This window comes from Melanerpes formicivorus, unplaced genomic scaffold (genome assembly GCF_026170545.1).
Source record: "Melanerpes formicivorus ecotype bairdi unplaced genomic scaffold, bMelFor1.0.p_v2 SCAF_2, whole genome shotgun sequence".
NCBI classification, from domain to species: Eukaryota; Metazoa; Chordata; class Aves; order Piciformes; family Picidae; genus Melanerpes; species Melanerpes formicivorus.
Window position 1 is genome coordinate 10,774,056 of NW_027142354.1, and position 14,847 is coordinate 10,788,902.

The 14,847-nt window shown below is 43.8% G+C and overlaps 1 protein-coding gene across 4 annotated transcripts in view; it reads right to left on the reverse strand.

Moving 5' to 3' along the window:
* The window catches only part of NHSL1 (NHS like 1), a 207,471-nt gene extending 200,704 nt beyond the window's left edge, over nt 1-6,767 (reverse strand). For all 4 annotated transcript variants that reach the window (XM_068150532.1, XM_068150522.1, XM_068150512.1 and 1 more), the window contains exon 1: nt 6,114-6,767. In XM_068150532.1, coding sequence (XP_068006633.1) covers nt 6,114-6,471 — 358 coding nt within the window. In that variant the 5' untranslated portion in view covers nt 6,472-6,767. The remainder of the gene's footprint in view (nt 1-6,113) is intronic.
* Between the last annotated feature and the right edge of the window lie 8,080 nt (nt 6,768-14,847).

A 14,847-nucleotide genomic window follows, 5' to 3' on the forward strand; every position in this document is an offset into this window, starting at 1 on the left:
CCCTTGAAAGCCTCATCTGACTCTCCACTGATTAGAGGCTGGTTTAAATTCCAGGACAGGGGTTTTGAGGAATTTCAGTGGCTTTCCACTGTGTTGTTTTACATTTGTTAATAGGTTCACCAAAAAAATGCTGGAACTTCGTATTAGCAGCTTAGGAGAGAAGCCCACAAGACCAAGATTACTAGCTCACACTGAACCACGCTGAGACTGTGCCAATACTAATAGGAAGAGAAACTTCTGAAGACATTTTATTGTATCCTAAAATATCTAGGAACCTTCAAAACAGATCCTAATTGAAAACAACTAAATACAAGTATGTTTAATTCATTAGCTACCTGTCCTAAACATCGTGTTCCTGAATGATCAAGCCAATCATAAGATCTACGGAAATAAACGTTCATAGGTGGTGTATAATAGGTTCTGAGCAATGTACAAAGCAGCTCTGCATTTCAGCCAAAGAGTGTCAACTGTTTTCAAAACAGCAAGCCAAGCCCTCATCAAACTGAATTCAGCTGGAGATTTGCCACTCAGCAGGACAGCGACTTGGCCTACTGTCCCCATGGGAAATCTTTCTCTAACTCAGACTTTCTTCCTGCTTATTTCAAATGAAATCTCCTTTGGATCAGGTTGAATTTCCACAGATAATTAGTCTTGCACTAGCTAAATAAAACAAGAGTTACATTGCTTCTGAGCAGCAATCTGAATAATTACAACAGGGTAAAAGAGAAAATTCTTTTTGTTGTTGTTTTTTGGTGCTTTCTTTCTTTTCCAAGGGGACATTAGCATTTAGCTGTTTAACGTGGTTTGAACTTTGCTGCTGAATCTTCATATTGCACAGCAAATGAAAGAAGCACCATAGTGCATAACCACCTCAAGCATCTGTGGAGTATTGTAGCTGAACTGTAGCTCTCAAACAGCATTAAAATGGAATTTTTCACCTGAAAGTCAGTCCTTCTGCAACAAAACTTCCTCAACAGCAAACCATGGTTTTGGTGATTGGTTTGAGGCTTTCAGGTGTGGTGTGGTTTGGTGGTTTTGGTTTTGTTCCTTTGTGGGTTTTTTGGTTGTTTTTTTTCCTCTCCTTTTTTTTCTTTGGGGGTTGGGTAGGGGCATGTATGGTGTTTTGTGTTTTTGTTTGGTTGTGGCTTGTTTTCTGAAATCATTTCCACAAGAAGGTGTCTTCTCATTATAACAAAATGATTAACATCTTTTGCACTCTATCCTTATACTAGAAGCTATACAAAGCCCAGAAGTCAACCAGCTCATTCATCTCCCGCCTACTGCTGATACTGTCTCAAATAATGCTCACTTTTGGTGGTTAGGGATGGAGGAAGGGTTTCCCTAGGAATAAGCTGAATAAAGCTTCCTGTCCCACTGAAGCAGGAAATGTGTTCCAGTACTGCCTTGCACACAAAGAGTGGAAAATACTAAACAAAACAGCAGGAGATAGGTATAAACTGGATTGTCCTTCCATCATGTAGACAAATAAAATAGTCATCCTCCTAGCTCTCTTGCACTGATGGGCTTAAACTGGAAAAAAATCCCTACATGTGTGTACAGATTCTGCATGAACATCAAATGCTGATGCTGTGCCTTTAAAACCAAACACTGAAGGATTTTAAAGAACAACAAAGCTAATTAGGAGGTATCATTTCCTCGCTCCCACAGGATCAGTTTCTTCTTGTTAGAATAGGAGGTACAACTGGCCAAACCCCATCCTACTACTTGAGAAACTGTACCAGAAGTTGTCATTAGGCTAACCTCCCAGCATTTCTCTCAACATCTCTCCAGAAAGACTGAAAATAGCATGAAGATAGAAGGCCTCCATTCTGTCAGACTTTTAGGATTCACAAAAAAAGAACAGCATATTCATTTTTGCATAAGCATCTGCAGATGGCTGAAGAAAAGTATAAATGGAAAAAAAATGTCCTTCTCCATGCCCTATAAAAACAATGACTGTTTAAAGCCTCGCAGTGCTTCCCAAGAGCTGGCCTTGTAATTCACACAAGACTTCTCTGCTGACATCATACGCCTTTTGATGAACTCCAATCAGTTCAAAGAGGCACTTGTCCTTACCCACCCTGATGTTTTAAGAACTGAAAGTGATGGAAACTACATCACCCAAAGCTAGGTCACAGCTATGGATACACACCGCTACAAGATGAAAAGCTGTTAAGCAAATCCCATGGCATAAAACATATTACAGCAGCTGGACGCGGGAATTATAGCACCACACAAAACAGGAACACACAAGCTCAATGCAAACCTAATGAATGCCTTTCTTAAAGCACTGAATCTAATCCTCTGGAGGTGGCTAGCGTAGTTAAAGTAAGGTCACAAGTACAGCATACTACACTTGAATTTTATAGCTCTATATAATGGCTCACCTTGAGCCATTAGTGCCTCCCACCACCATGAGTTATAAACCAGTCATCAGCCCCACAGGGACATGCCTCATCGTATTTTGATGTCCTTTCTTATTGGCAAAGCACCGTGCTCAACATGCAAATATCAAATGCACATTAGGAAAACATTTTACTAAACAGCCTTTAAAATATCCTTGTATTGAAACAGTCAGACACAGCCTTCTTACTTAGAGAACATAAAGAGAAGCTCCTCTACTATCCTAAATGGAAAGTTTAAGACAGCCAAACTAAACCAGCTCTGAACCATTCCAGTGAATCCCCATCACTAAGATTGCATACAACTCAAAGCTACGTTCAACATCCTGAAGTGGATATGGAATTAAACCCTTTAAGGATGTGTGGCATGCATAAACCCTGGAAAACAGCCCCAGCCCTCCCCCCCCCAGTTAAAGGGCATAGCAGAAGTCCAGCCAGTATTGATAGATGAGAAAGTTTCCCCCGGTAAGGGTTGCAAGGACATAGTACCTTTATGAATCAGTTTGCCACATCAGTAAAATGAATGGAGGTACTTGAACTAATGCATTGACTATAGGACATACAAGAGTATATAGAAGAGAAAACTGCAGAGCTCAATTAAGGGACATTTATCTGTTAATACTCCAATATGTGTATCTATGAACATATGGATCCTACACAGATGCACAAGGACACTGCACAGCCAACACAGGCCGAGAGTGGAAAGAGTGACTAAATGAAGACAAAGAGCTTTGTTCTGCTTGCTTTCCCTCCCTCACATGCCCCACCAAGCACTAACAGACCCATTATCTGAAGGACACTACATTGGAAACTCTACTTCGAAACAAAATGATGACAGTACACAAATAACTCCTCACAAAGTATGCACTTTGCCAAGCACCAGGAACATACATAATGCAACTTATACTAGCTGCCCATGTGCGGCTACTTCCCAAGAGGTGGATGTGACCCAATTTGAAGTGTACTGGTCTTCTTCTGGTCCTTCCCATATAAAATCATACGGGAGCCACCTTGGAACCTTCAGTTCCAAGTATTGTCATGGGCCTACAAACAGAACAAAAGCCATTTATTCAATCAGAAATTACCCATTATTGGAAAAGCAGGTGTAAATGTCCTGTCTCATCATCCTGAAAGGCAGAGCAAAATACTCAGGTCATTTGATACAATGTCATGATGCATCTGCCTATGCTCTACAGGACATACAGTAGTTCACAATATTTTCCCTGCAAGAAAAGGCTTGTGAGAAATGGAAAGGCAATTAAATTTGTTTACAATCCTTTGCTCTTCTTACAGTTCCACATCAGCAAACCACTTTCACCTTACAGCTTATGTCTCTTCAAAAATGGGAAGTAAAATTCCCCCTTTGTCATTGTTCCCAAACAAAGCCAGCATTATTAAACTGTTCTTTGTTTTGCAGATATTGCTCCTTAATGCCAGCAACAGGGTTAAACTTGCAGACAAGCCTTGATGACTTGTATTACAGAGACCTTCACCATGCTAACTAACTACAACTGATGATGCCACCCAATGTCCTTGGCCAGAGTACAAGGTACAGAAAGCATACAAGAAGAGAATTGGCATGTCTTTATGTGCAACTTCATGTCAATAAGGTTGGCCTACGAATCAATTCCTTTTGACCAACAGGTAAATAATCTTCTTTTACAGAATGGCAGTATTTCATACCATTTTTTTTTTTTTCAAAAATAGGATATAAAAAAGGTCTAGAAAGAAATCATGGTCAATTATCCTTAACCTTAATAAATGAGATCTTTGAAAAACAAGTATTAGCAGCAGCAATGCAGCTGTTCAGTAGTGAAATTAAACCTGACAGCAGAGACGCCACTAACAAACAATTTAAAAACCAAATTAGGAAAGCAAAACATTAGAATTATGTCCACTTTGGGAAATTGCAATGGCAAGAGAAAAGATCAAATTAAAAGCAGTAACAGGCTTAGCTCATAGAACAGAGTTGTAATTAAGAAAGAAAGTGTAAACACAAACTGTGCAAAACGATGACCAAGAGAGAGTACAATAATTGTCTGACACATGTAAAATTTCAGGGCTCGCACAGTGCAGCACTAGCTTTATTTCACCCTTCCCTTTAGATGAGTTACATCAGTGTACAGTAATAGTTAGCTCCATATTTAAAATAGAGATAAATATATACTGCTTCCTATGAGGGCGGTGATGTAACATGCCACCATACTGCAGGTATCCCCAGTACTGTAATTCTGATTTCAAGTCAGACTGCACCATGCCGTGCTGAACTAATATAACTGTATTGGCAGAAAAGGGCATACCTGCCTTGGCAAGGAAGAAAGTCTCCTTGAGTTTCCCAAGCAGTTGCAAAGCACCAAAAAAATCAGAACGGTTATCACAAAGCTTCAGTCTAACACAAACCACAAAAGCAGCCTTTTGGTAAGGGTAATGAAAGTTTCCCTTCTTTGGAAGAACCATATCCTGAAGTGTACCATAAGGAGTTAAACAGGTAAGTTACCCATTCAGAGTTCATACTCTTTGAATCTTATATGTGAAAGGCCTTCCTTCCATATCAACTTTGTTCATAATGTGGTGGGAGGATTAAACCTTCACACTACCACGGTATGACATATGCAAAGTAGCTTTTCTACTTCCATTTAAAAGAAAACTGTAAGTAGTCTCTGAGAATCAACCCTATTTAAGCTAGCCTTACACAGCTGCCACAGAAGTTGCAACACGGTTCTTAGGATTCCTAAATGTTTCCAGCAGATTGAGAAAGCAAAGCTGATGTTGCAAGCCATCATTCACTTTGTCTGTGGGGAGCTAGGACATGCACAAATGAAACTTCATGTAGCTGATAGACTCTCGTAAAAATTGTTTCTCCAAATTTGGACCAAGTTCGCAAACAAACCTTTTCCTATACCTGTGAGTAGCTGTACTATTAGCTGCTTCTGAGGACCACTTTACAGACTCAGAAAAACTTAGCAAGAACGTCCCCAGACTGTACTATTTGGGAATCTCAGGCCAAATCCAAATCTTGCTGCTTGCACTCATATGAAGTTGAAAATACAAACTTGTGACCTGCTCTGGACACAGAGCAGAAACTCAAGAGACCTGAGAGATACAAAACCAGCTGCAAAGTACATCCAGGTTTCTGTTTACTGAGATCTTCCCATGCGCATACAAAAGAATTAATCAGGCATGTGGGCTGAACTGTCAGAAGCCCGGCTGATCCGAAGTCTAGGGCAAACCCAGCACAAACACATGAACAATCCCACCCAACCCTCTTTCAGGATGACCGCGCTGGAAGCGTTGACAAGCCGCCAGCCTCCTTCGTCCCGGCCACTCCGCTGCCCTTGGTCCAGACACTCTCCCTCCAGTGATCAAGCTTCTGCCGGACAGAGGCACTGAGAAAACACGAGTAGCCACCGGCCTCGCACGCTGACACCTCCTTTCCCGGAGCCGCCGGGATGAAGCCCCGGGCCGGGGTCCGCGGGAGGGGGACAGGGAGTGCCGCGATGCAGCGGGCAGGGCCCCGGGAGGAGCCGAGGCGGGACCGCGGAGGCGCCCGCCGCCACCTGAGTGCGGGAAGCGAGAGACGGGAATGCTTAACTTTTCCCTCTTTCTTTTCTTTCTCAAATAAATAAATAAAAAGAAGCCTGCCGCGCAAACCGCCCCATCGCCGGCAGGTTCCCCTCCGACCCCAAAGTCCCAGACAAGGGAGGCACTCACGGATCTTGACTTTGCGGTGGTCGAGGCGGGCGAGGAGTGCCTCCAGGGCGCCAAGGCGGCGCTGAAGCCGGGCGTTGCGGTGGCAGAGGGAGTCCGCCTCGGTGAGGATCCCGCCGAAGATGTCGCCGGCGCAGCGGGAGAGGTCGGAGAGCTGCATGAGCAGCGACACCAGCGCGTACGAGCTGACCTGCTCCAGGGCCCCGAAGAGCGGCACCGCGCCGCGGCGGCGACCACCGCTCCCCTCCGCTGCCCCGGCGTGGTCCCCCGGCGCCGGGCCGCCCCGCTCCGCACTGTCCCCGCCGGCCTCCTCCAGCCTGCATAGCTTCAGCGGCTCTAGGGTCCGCAGAGGGAACGGCATCGCGGCCGGGGGAAGGAGGGCAACTCAGGGTGCGATAGCGCGGGGGTAGAAACTAGGCGACCGCGGCGCAAAAAGTCTTCATCCGCGCAGCGGCCGCGGTGACAAAAGTTCAGAAAGAGGAGAGAGAGAGAGGAAGGGAGAACAACAACAACGGCAAATGAATCGGGGAGGGAGGGCGGATACGCTACGCGCTCCGAGGCTGGGGTCGATCGGTCGCTGCTGCCACTGCTGCCGCCGCCTCGGCGGAGGGGGAGCCCCGCGCGGCGCCCATGTGCGGGAGCGGCCCCCGGAGGAGGGAGCGGCCCCGGGAGGAGCAAGGGAGGAGGGGAGGGGAGGGGAGGAGAGCGGGGCGGCCGCCGCAACACCGCCGCACGGCGGGCGCGAAAGAGCGCCGGGCGGCTCGGTGCTGCTCTGCGACTGGGAAGCAGGAATGAGCCCAGTTTTCCCTCCCTAAAGGGGCGACTGGGGAGGGCGGGGGGAGGAAGCGTGGGAGGGGGGCTGAAGCGCCCTGAATGCAGCCACAAAGGAGGAAAGGCAGCCAGGGAAAGAGGAAGGGAAGAAGGCAGGGAGAGGAGCCCAGAGCAACCCCACCTGGGCAGCCCCGCGCAGTTGCAGGCACTCTTCTGAACACACCAAACTTCCAACCCGGAAAGCGAGAGCTGGAAAGAGAGGAGGAGAGAGGGAGCAAAAAACCCAACAAACCAGCTTCCACGAAGCTGGAAACAGAAATCAGGCCGCCGCCTACCTGTGGCTCCCCGAACTGGAGCCTCAGCCAGAGCCTCACCCTTCCCGTCCAGCCAACAACCAAGGTAGCCGCTGCTGGCCCGCCCCGCCGACTCTCGCCGTGGGGAGCACCAGCCCCCTCGGGCCCCGCTGCCACTGCATTCTCCTGACCCCGGAAAGAGGCCAAATAAAATACGGGTAGGTCGCCACTGGCGTCCTGCTTCAGCCCCTTCTGCCGCCGTGCTGCAGGTCAGGCCGGAGATGCTGTTCAGAGTCAGGGGACGAAGAACAACCTGCCTGGGACAAACGAGTCGCGGTGCGAGCGAAGTTCTAGCTGTTGTTTGTGGTTAGTTTTTAGTAAAATTGGCACTAAGGTAGAAAAAGAGAAGTTTGAATCTGGCAGCAAAACATCGACTGTCACTGCACCAAACGTTACCCCAGCATGTAATAATTCTGATACAGACTGGAGTCAGGTTCAGGCCTCATCAGCCCCTGAGTTTTGCCCACCATGTAAGACACAGTCAGCTCCTCATGGAGGTGTCTGCTCTAATGGACTATTCCCCACAGAACCAATTTAGTTTGCCAGCAACTGTCAACAGCTGCTATTTAATTTTAATTGAACAGTGCCCTACTGGCTCTGCCTCTGCTATGTGATAAAGTGAGGAACTCAATCTCTCTCTTCTTGTGGAAAAGGGCCCTGGGGAAAAGTAATTGTATAGCTCCTTCCTGCTCCATAGCTCCTTCTGCAGCTGCAGCTGATGAACCTATGTGATGAAAGAAAGAGAATCAGCTGGAGAAGGAAGGACAGAGAGACAGATCCACTGTGTCCTTTCATTAACACTTTGGGGATACATAAATTATAATAAAATATTCTGCACTGTAGTAATTTCTCATATGTAGCTTCAGCCTTGGTTACTTAAGGGAAACCTGAAGAAAGCTATTCCACCAGTACGCAAAGGAGTTTGGGAGCAAGGCCACAGACAACAGAATACAAACCAAAGGCTCAATGGCAGTCAGAAGAGTTAAGATCTACAGGAAACACTCTTAGGGGTGATACTCGTATGCAAAAGTTGCAAGTCACTAATTCTCATACATTAATCAAGAAAAGTCTTTCATCTTCACATTTCCCTTGGGAAATAATAATAATAATAATAAAAAGGCAATGTGTGTTAGTGTTAATCAAAGAACAAAACCACCTTTCTTGAGACCTCAGTCCAAGCAGGTTACCAGTGGATAACTTTGCAACTTGGAATGCTCCCACTGGTTTGCTGTTACAGACAGTGCAAGTGAGTGCATATGTGCAGTATTTGTAGAAACTGATGAGAAGAACATGGTGTAAATGGACTAAATGGTGTTTAGTCAGAGGTTTAAGCACACAAGGAATTGTAAGCAACAGCCTTGTGATGAGGTAGCTGTCGGGACTGATTAACAGAGGATGGGAAGCAGTCATCCTCTCATATTGAATTCTTCTGGTTTTATTTTGGGACATAATGTCTTCATTAGTTCTAAGATGTGTTTGTTTGGGATAGTCATTTGATAAAACCTGCAGTCTGTTCACTGGCATGTTTGAATTGAGAGGAGTGTATCTTCAGATGTTTTGTTTATACTACAGGAGTACTGTGAGGAAGCAAAGGCTGAGGTGAACTTAGGTATCTAACACAGTAGGAGGAAAACAAGCCAAGAGCTCAGTTCAGGTGTCAGCTGAAAAGAACATAGCAACTTCTCTTCTGGGGCAGGTACCATAAGGCCATGAGAATAAACCTTTATTTAGAATAAACCTTTATTTAGAATAAACCAAACCAGGTTGGAAGAGACCTTCAAGATCATCGTGTCCAACCCATCAACCAATCCAACCCACCCAAACAGCTAACCCATGGCACCAAGTACCCCATCAAGTCTCCTCCTGAACACCTCCAATGACGGCGACTCCACCACCTCCCTGGGTAACCCATTCCAATGGGCAATCACTCTTTCTGTATAGAACTTCTTCCTAATATCCAACCTGAACCTCCCCTGGCGCAGCCTGAGACTGTGTCTCTTTTTTTGTGCATCTTTTTTGGATTGGAAATTACTCTTTTAAAAATGGTCATTATTTTGAAGCTTTAGAAATAGGTATTAAAATAAACACATTTTTTTAAAGATACACTTACCAGTCTAATAGCCTTTCTGACAGTTCAGATCAAATTCTGAGGTTGCAAATCTTTGTGCATTTTCTCACGTGCAAGTAGGAAAAAAGCATTTGAAAGAGATTTGTTCACAGGGAGAAAAAAAAATAACAAAAAGTCAAAACTTTAGGCAACATCCAAGTGCAGTAAAGAGCCTCAGCATAATTTCAGTGTCAGTGAGGACTACATTACCTATTTCCCTGGTTCCTACATCTGCAAAATGTAAAAGGTACTGCTGTGACAGCTTGTATATTTCTGGTAGGGATAATGTCTCATAGAAAATGAAATCTTTTTCGGACTAACCAACCAAGTTAAGATAAAAATCTGAATTTTAAATGCAGACATTCTCAAAACATTCAGAGTCTGTGCATTTATTCAAGAACAATACTTTTTTTTTCCTCATTAATTTACTTGGGTCTGTTTTTTATGGGATGGGCTGTTACTGTATGGAATATTCAGAAAAATACAAGTGCTAAAGACATGTGAGTCTGAGTGACTGAACTGTGAACAAGGGTTAACTGAAATCAGTAAAGGATAGTCTCTGAGCTTGTTTCTTCCCACGCAAAAGAAAGGGACATAGGAAGAGAAACGGAGCTTAAATACTTGCACAGTTGGAGATTTTAAAGTATTCATAGTGCTGGAAAGGAAGCATGTAAAACTTCTAAGTTCAATGGAAATACAGACTTTCTTAGGGACGACACCTCATGCCCCTAAGTTGTCTGCTTCAAGTGGCTATGGCTGGAATTTATTTTTTTCTGCCAGCACTTTGTGGATGTTCCTACCCCTTCCTTATACTCCTCTGGGCTGGGGGGAGCCCTGGGCTAAAGCAGACACCACCAGCCATGGGCCAATGCCTGGCAGGGTGGCCTGCCCATGGGTAGCCACCTCTGCAGCTCAGGGCCCTAATCGTTCCCATCAACACAGTTTGTGGCACTCATTGTGTGTAAGTGGTGGGAGTGAGTGGCTGTTATAGTTGTCCCTGCTGGTGAAGGTGGTCTACAAGCTCAGTGGGCAGCAAACCCTTTCACTTGTGCAGCTAAGCTTGGCAGAGCTGTGACCTGGCATGCTAGGTCTCACACCTGCAAATACCCTCAGTCAGGAGTCGAAGATACTCTCAGAAGAGGAACAGAGCCTAGAAAACCAAGGTGCAGAAGAGGAAGGCAGACTAAATGACAGTAGAGACTTCACTAAATATTTAAAGTCACATTGATTTAATTTTTAATGAAAGTTCAAAGTTCACTGGAAAGTTCATTACATCTGAATTGTAACTGCCTTCTTTTGGCATTTGAAGCCTCAATCTTATGAACCCAACAACTTTCATGTTCTATTGCAAGAAACAGAATACAAGTCTTGTGGGAGTTACTCATCCTCTGTTATGGAATGAATACTTCTCTTCCCTCAGTTTGCTTCCACAATCAATTTGGGCTCTCAGAAACAAATGGCAAGCAGTAGTACAAGAACCACATGTCCAACCATAAAACACTGGGCAGCTCTTCCTATTGTAGTTACATGCCAAAAGGTTGGTTTAGATGTGGTCAGCTGGGATCGACAGGTTCATCCAGTCTAGCTTAGTCCACCAATTCAAGCTATGTGCCTGTGCAGGCTATTTCTGTGTATCAACCAAGCTGATGCACAGAAATAAACCACAGTACAACTTGGAGGGATAGAAGAGGGTGTATCTTGTTTGCCCCCGGAGCGGAGCTGATGAGCTTTAATTTGTAATATAGAAAAACCCGCGATGTTCTGGGCACAGCATCAGGGTCTGTATTTTTGAGTTACTTTGGCTGTTGAGCTGTAGCAGTTTGGTGTAGGCCTAAAATAGTGTTAATTCTGCAAGAGAAGGATGTTTTCTGACATTTTATTCTTTCCTGGTTAACCATAAAGTATGTGGATGCTCCCATTCTTGTTGGGACATTGGGCTCTTTTCATCATCTAACACTGTGTTTCTATCTTCAGCAGAAAACCTTGTTCAAAGAAGCCTACATAAAATAGGCAGAAAATGGGACTAGGTCTGCCTTCTGACAAACTTAAATGGTACCAGAATTTTGCCCATATCTTTTGTGGTCTGTGGCTCATGACTGCAAACTTTTTACACTTTATATAAATACTATCAAACTATTATATTAATTAGAACAGAAAAAAATAGCTGGTTTGTTTGTTTGTTAAATTTATACACCACTATATTAGAATGGAGATCACCTTTGCCTGAAAATGCATCAGGACTTCCAGTCATCACTTTTCTCTGAGCTAACCAGTTCCAGAAACTGGTATTTGTGTGTACCAGTACTTGGACCCAGCATGGCACAAAAAGAATCCCTCCTTGTCCAGAAATGGAAATCTTGTGGACATTATTTAAAACTGCTTGCAAAACTTCTCTGCTGATGACAGGTGTTTCTCTGACACAGGTTGCTTACAAAGTCTATTTCCCTGGATGTTTCAAAATTCTGGCAGTCCCAAGCTCTCCATGTCTGGCTTATCCCTGGGTCATGCACCTGCCTGAAGTCTGGAGCTGAGCTTCCTCTTCTGTTTAGTTCTCTAATATTTTTGCTCATTTTCTTCACCATGTTGTCTTCACTGTTAAACAAAGACAGCTATGTAACTCCAACACCTTCATCCTTCTTATTCAAAATGTAGCAGATGTATCCATAGTTAGATGAGTTTAGTATTTTCTTGAGCACTATCCTAAATGTTACTGTTTGGTTGTTTGTTTTTTTTTCACCACTTCCAGTGATTTTCCTGTCCCAGTTCTCTTTCCTCGGTTCTAACATTGAGCTAAAATGTATTCTCCAAGGCTGCCCAGCTTATGGTTTAAACCTTGTGTCTTTCTGCTAGATGGTCCCTGAGCTTTTCAGAACTACAGAGCTCTGTATGTCTATACAAGTGCAAGAATCAGCACACTATTTTCTGTCAGCTTAAAATCTCTCAAATCCTTTCTCATTTTTCTATCTTTACACAGTTGTCTTTGGATAAAAGCCATGTTAGCAATGGTGCAATGGAACAATCAAAGTTAACTGCAGTAGGAATGACACCACTGAGGAAGTGGTAGTTGTAATGGCCTAAGGATATGATTCAACAACACACCAACCAGGCATAACATCTCTTTGCCACTAAAAGAGGAGCTCTTCCCCCCTCACTTCCTTCCTTCTATTCCTGCTCACAGATGAATGGTCTGTAGCTTGCTCTGCAAGCATCTGAAGTCACAAGCAGGGATATCTTTCAGTAGATCAGGTCACTCAAAGCTCCATCCAGCCTGGCCTTGAACACTTTCAGGGACGGGGCATCAACAACCTCCCTGGGCAACCTATTCCAGTCTCTCACCACCCTATCATGAAAGATTTCTACATCGTATCTAAACAAAAACCTAATGTAAGGTCTATATAATTATTCATTATTAGTGGGTTACATAGCAAAAAGTATGCATATAGCAAGTGACTGGAGGTCATTATTTATGAAAGAAAACCCTCAGATGGATGAACAAAGGCTGGAGGAATTATTTTCTGAAAATCAGACTCAACATATGGAGATTTCATAAAGGCTGGGCAAAGCCTTTTGTTGCCATCCTTAGCTTTAATGAAAACAGTTTGTGTTGAAAGCTTTTGCAAATTCCATATGAAATTTTTGTTTATCTAAAACACCGGGCACATTTATGTCTTCTTTAATTGTGTTGCATGTGGTCCCCTTTGAAGTAATTATACAGTTTACATTTTGACTCATTAACTAAATATTGTAACAAAAAAATAATCCTACAACAGTTTGAAAAACAATTCAGTCAAACAAGACTTGAAATTGTATTCTTTTTAAAAGGCTGTTTGTCTTCTCAAATGAATGCCTCAGGGCTCAGGGCAAACAATACATCCAACGGACGGGAGTCTCTTAAATTGCTTCTCAAACATGCAGGCTGTGCTGCTCACTAAAGCAGAACTCAGCTTCTCCTTAGGTATTAGCTTCCCACCATCAGTTGCTATCTCTACAGCCAAGCACTTGTTTAAACTGTATATATGTGACACTTCCAAAAAAAACATTCCACATGGTTTTGTTTCAGTTGATGAACACCGAAGGATGGTATACCAGTCAGTCACAAATTATTTTTGATGTGTTGCAGCAACTCCTCCCTCAGCATAAAATGTAGATATTGGTCACTGAAAGAAAAGTAGGGCATGACAAACCATCTGTCAACCAACAGGGATTTCTCCATTCTCTTCCTTGGAAGTGGACATGGTTTGTCACTGTGATCTCACCAATGGATGAATGAGTTGTTGGTGCAGTTATAGTGGGACTGTGCAAAGCAACCTGCAACAGACTTCACCACTGTCTAACTCTCCATTTTTTAGAGGTTTTGGATACCTCTTGATATTTTCAGATTCAAACAAACAAACAAAAAACCAAACAAAAACAATCCAAAGTAGTTCCTAAATATATTTAGCATACTATGCATGTTTTGGATATTTACAGGATTCCAGAAAAATGTAGGAAGAATTTAGTGCTGTGGCAGATCATTAAAGGTCTCTGGCTGCTTTGTTTTTGTCTGCATCTACCTGATGACCGGTTAGGATGAGATCAAATGTGTTCATGCTGCACATCTCAGTGTATCTGTTTATATACCCAGAGACCCAGTGTTTCTGTTTATATATCCCAGAGACTGGCATATTGCTAGTAAATTAAGTCTAATAAAATATTTTCAAATTCCAAAGTAATAATTTTGAAGACTGACAGCAAGGGAAAAGCTATTTTATGGCTATCTAGAAATTACACTGAGCAGCAAAGTCTCAAGCTGTGCCAGGGGAAGTTTAGGCTCGAGGTGAGGAGGAAGTTCTTCACTGAGAGAGTCATTTGTCATTGGAATGGGCTGCCCAGGGAGGTGATGGAGTCACTGTCTTTGGAGGTGTTCAAGAGGGGATTGGACGTGGCACTTGGTGCCATAGTCTAGTCACGAGGTCTGTGGTGACAGGTTGGACTTGATCTTTGAGGTCTCTTCCAACCTTAGTGATACTGCATGGAGTAACAGCTGAGTTACACCTCTAAACCCAGACACTCAAAGCGATACATGTGAAGGGTGGTGTGTTTGTATTTTCTGTGACCTGTGCATTGGAAGCACCACTGCTTTACAACTAGTGTAAATGATCTGAGTTACTGGTGTGGCAGAAAATGTCTTGTTTACACATACACACACACACACAAAGTGAGAGAAAGTAAAGAAAATATCACAGTATCACAGTATAACTAAGGTTGGAAGAGACCTTGAGGATCATCGAGTCCAACCTGTCACCACAGACCTCATGACTAGACCATGGCACCAAGTGCCACGTCCAATCCCCTCTTGAACACCTCCAGGGACAGTGACTCTGCCACCTCCCTGGACAGCCGATTCCAATGGCGAACGACTCGCTCAGTGAAGAACTTTCTCCTCACCTCGAGCCTAAAATCAGGATTTTTAGCACATACTGCTTTCTGAATACTCCCAAAAGTTTGTGGGTACCAAGTATGTGAT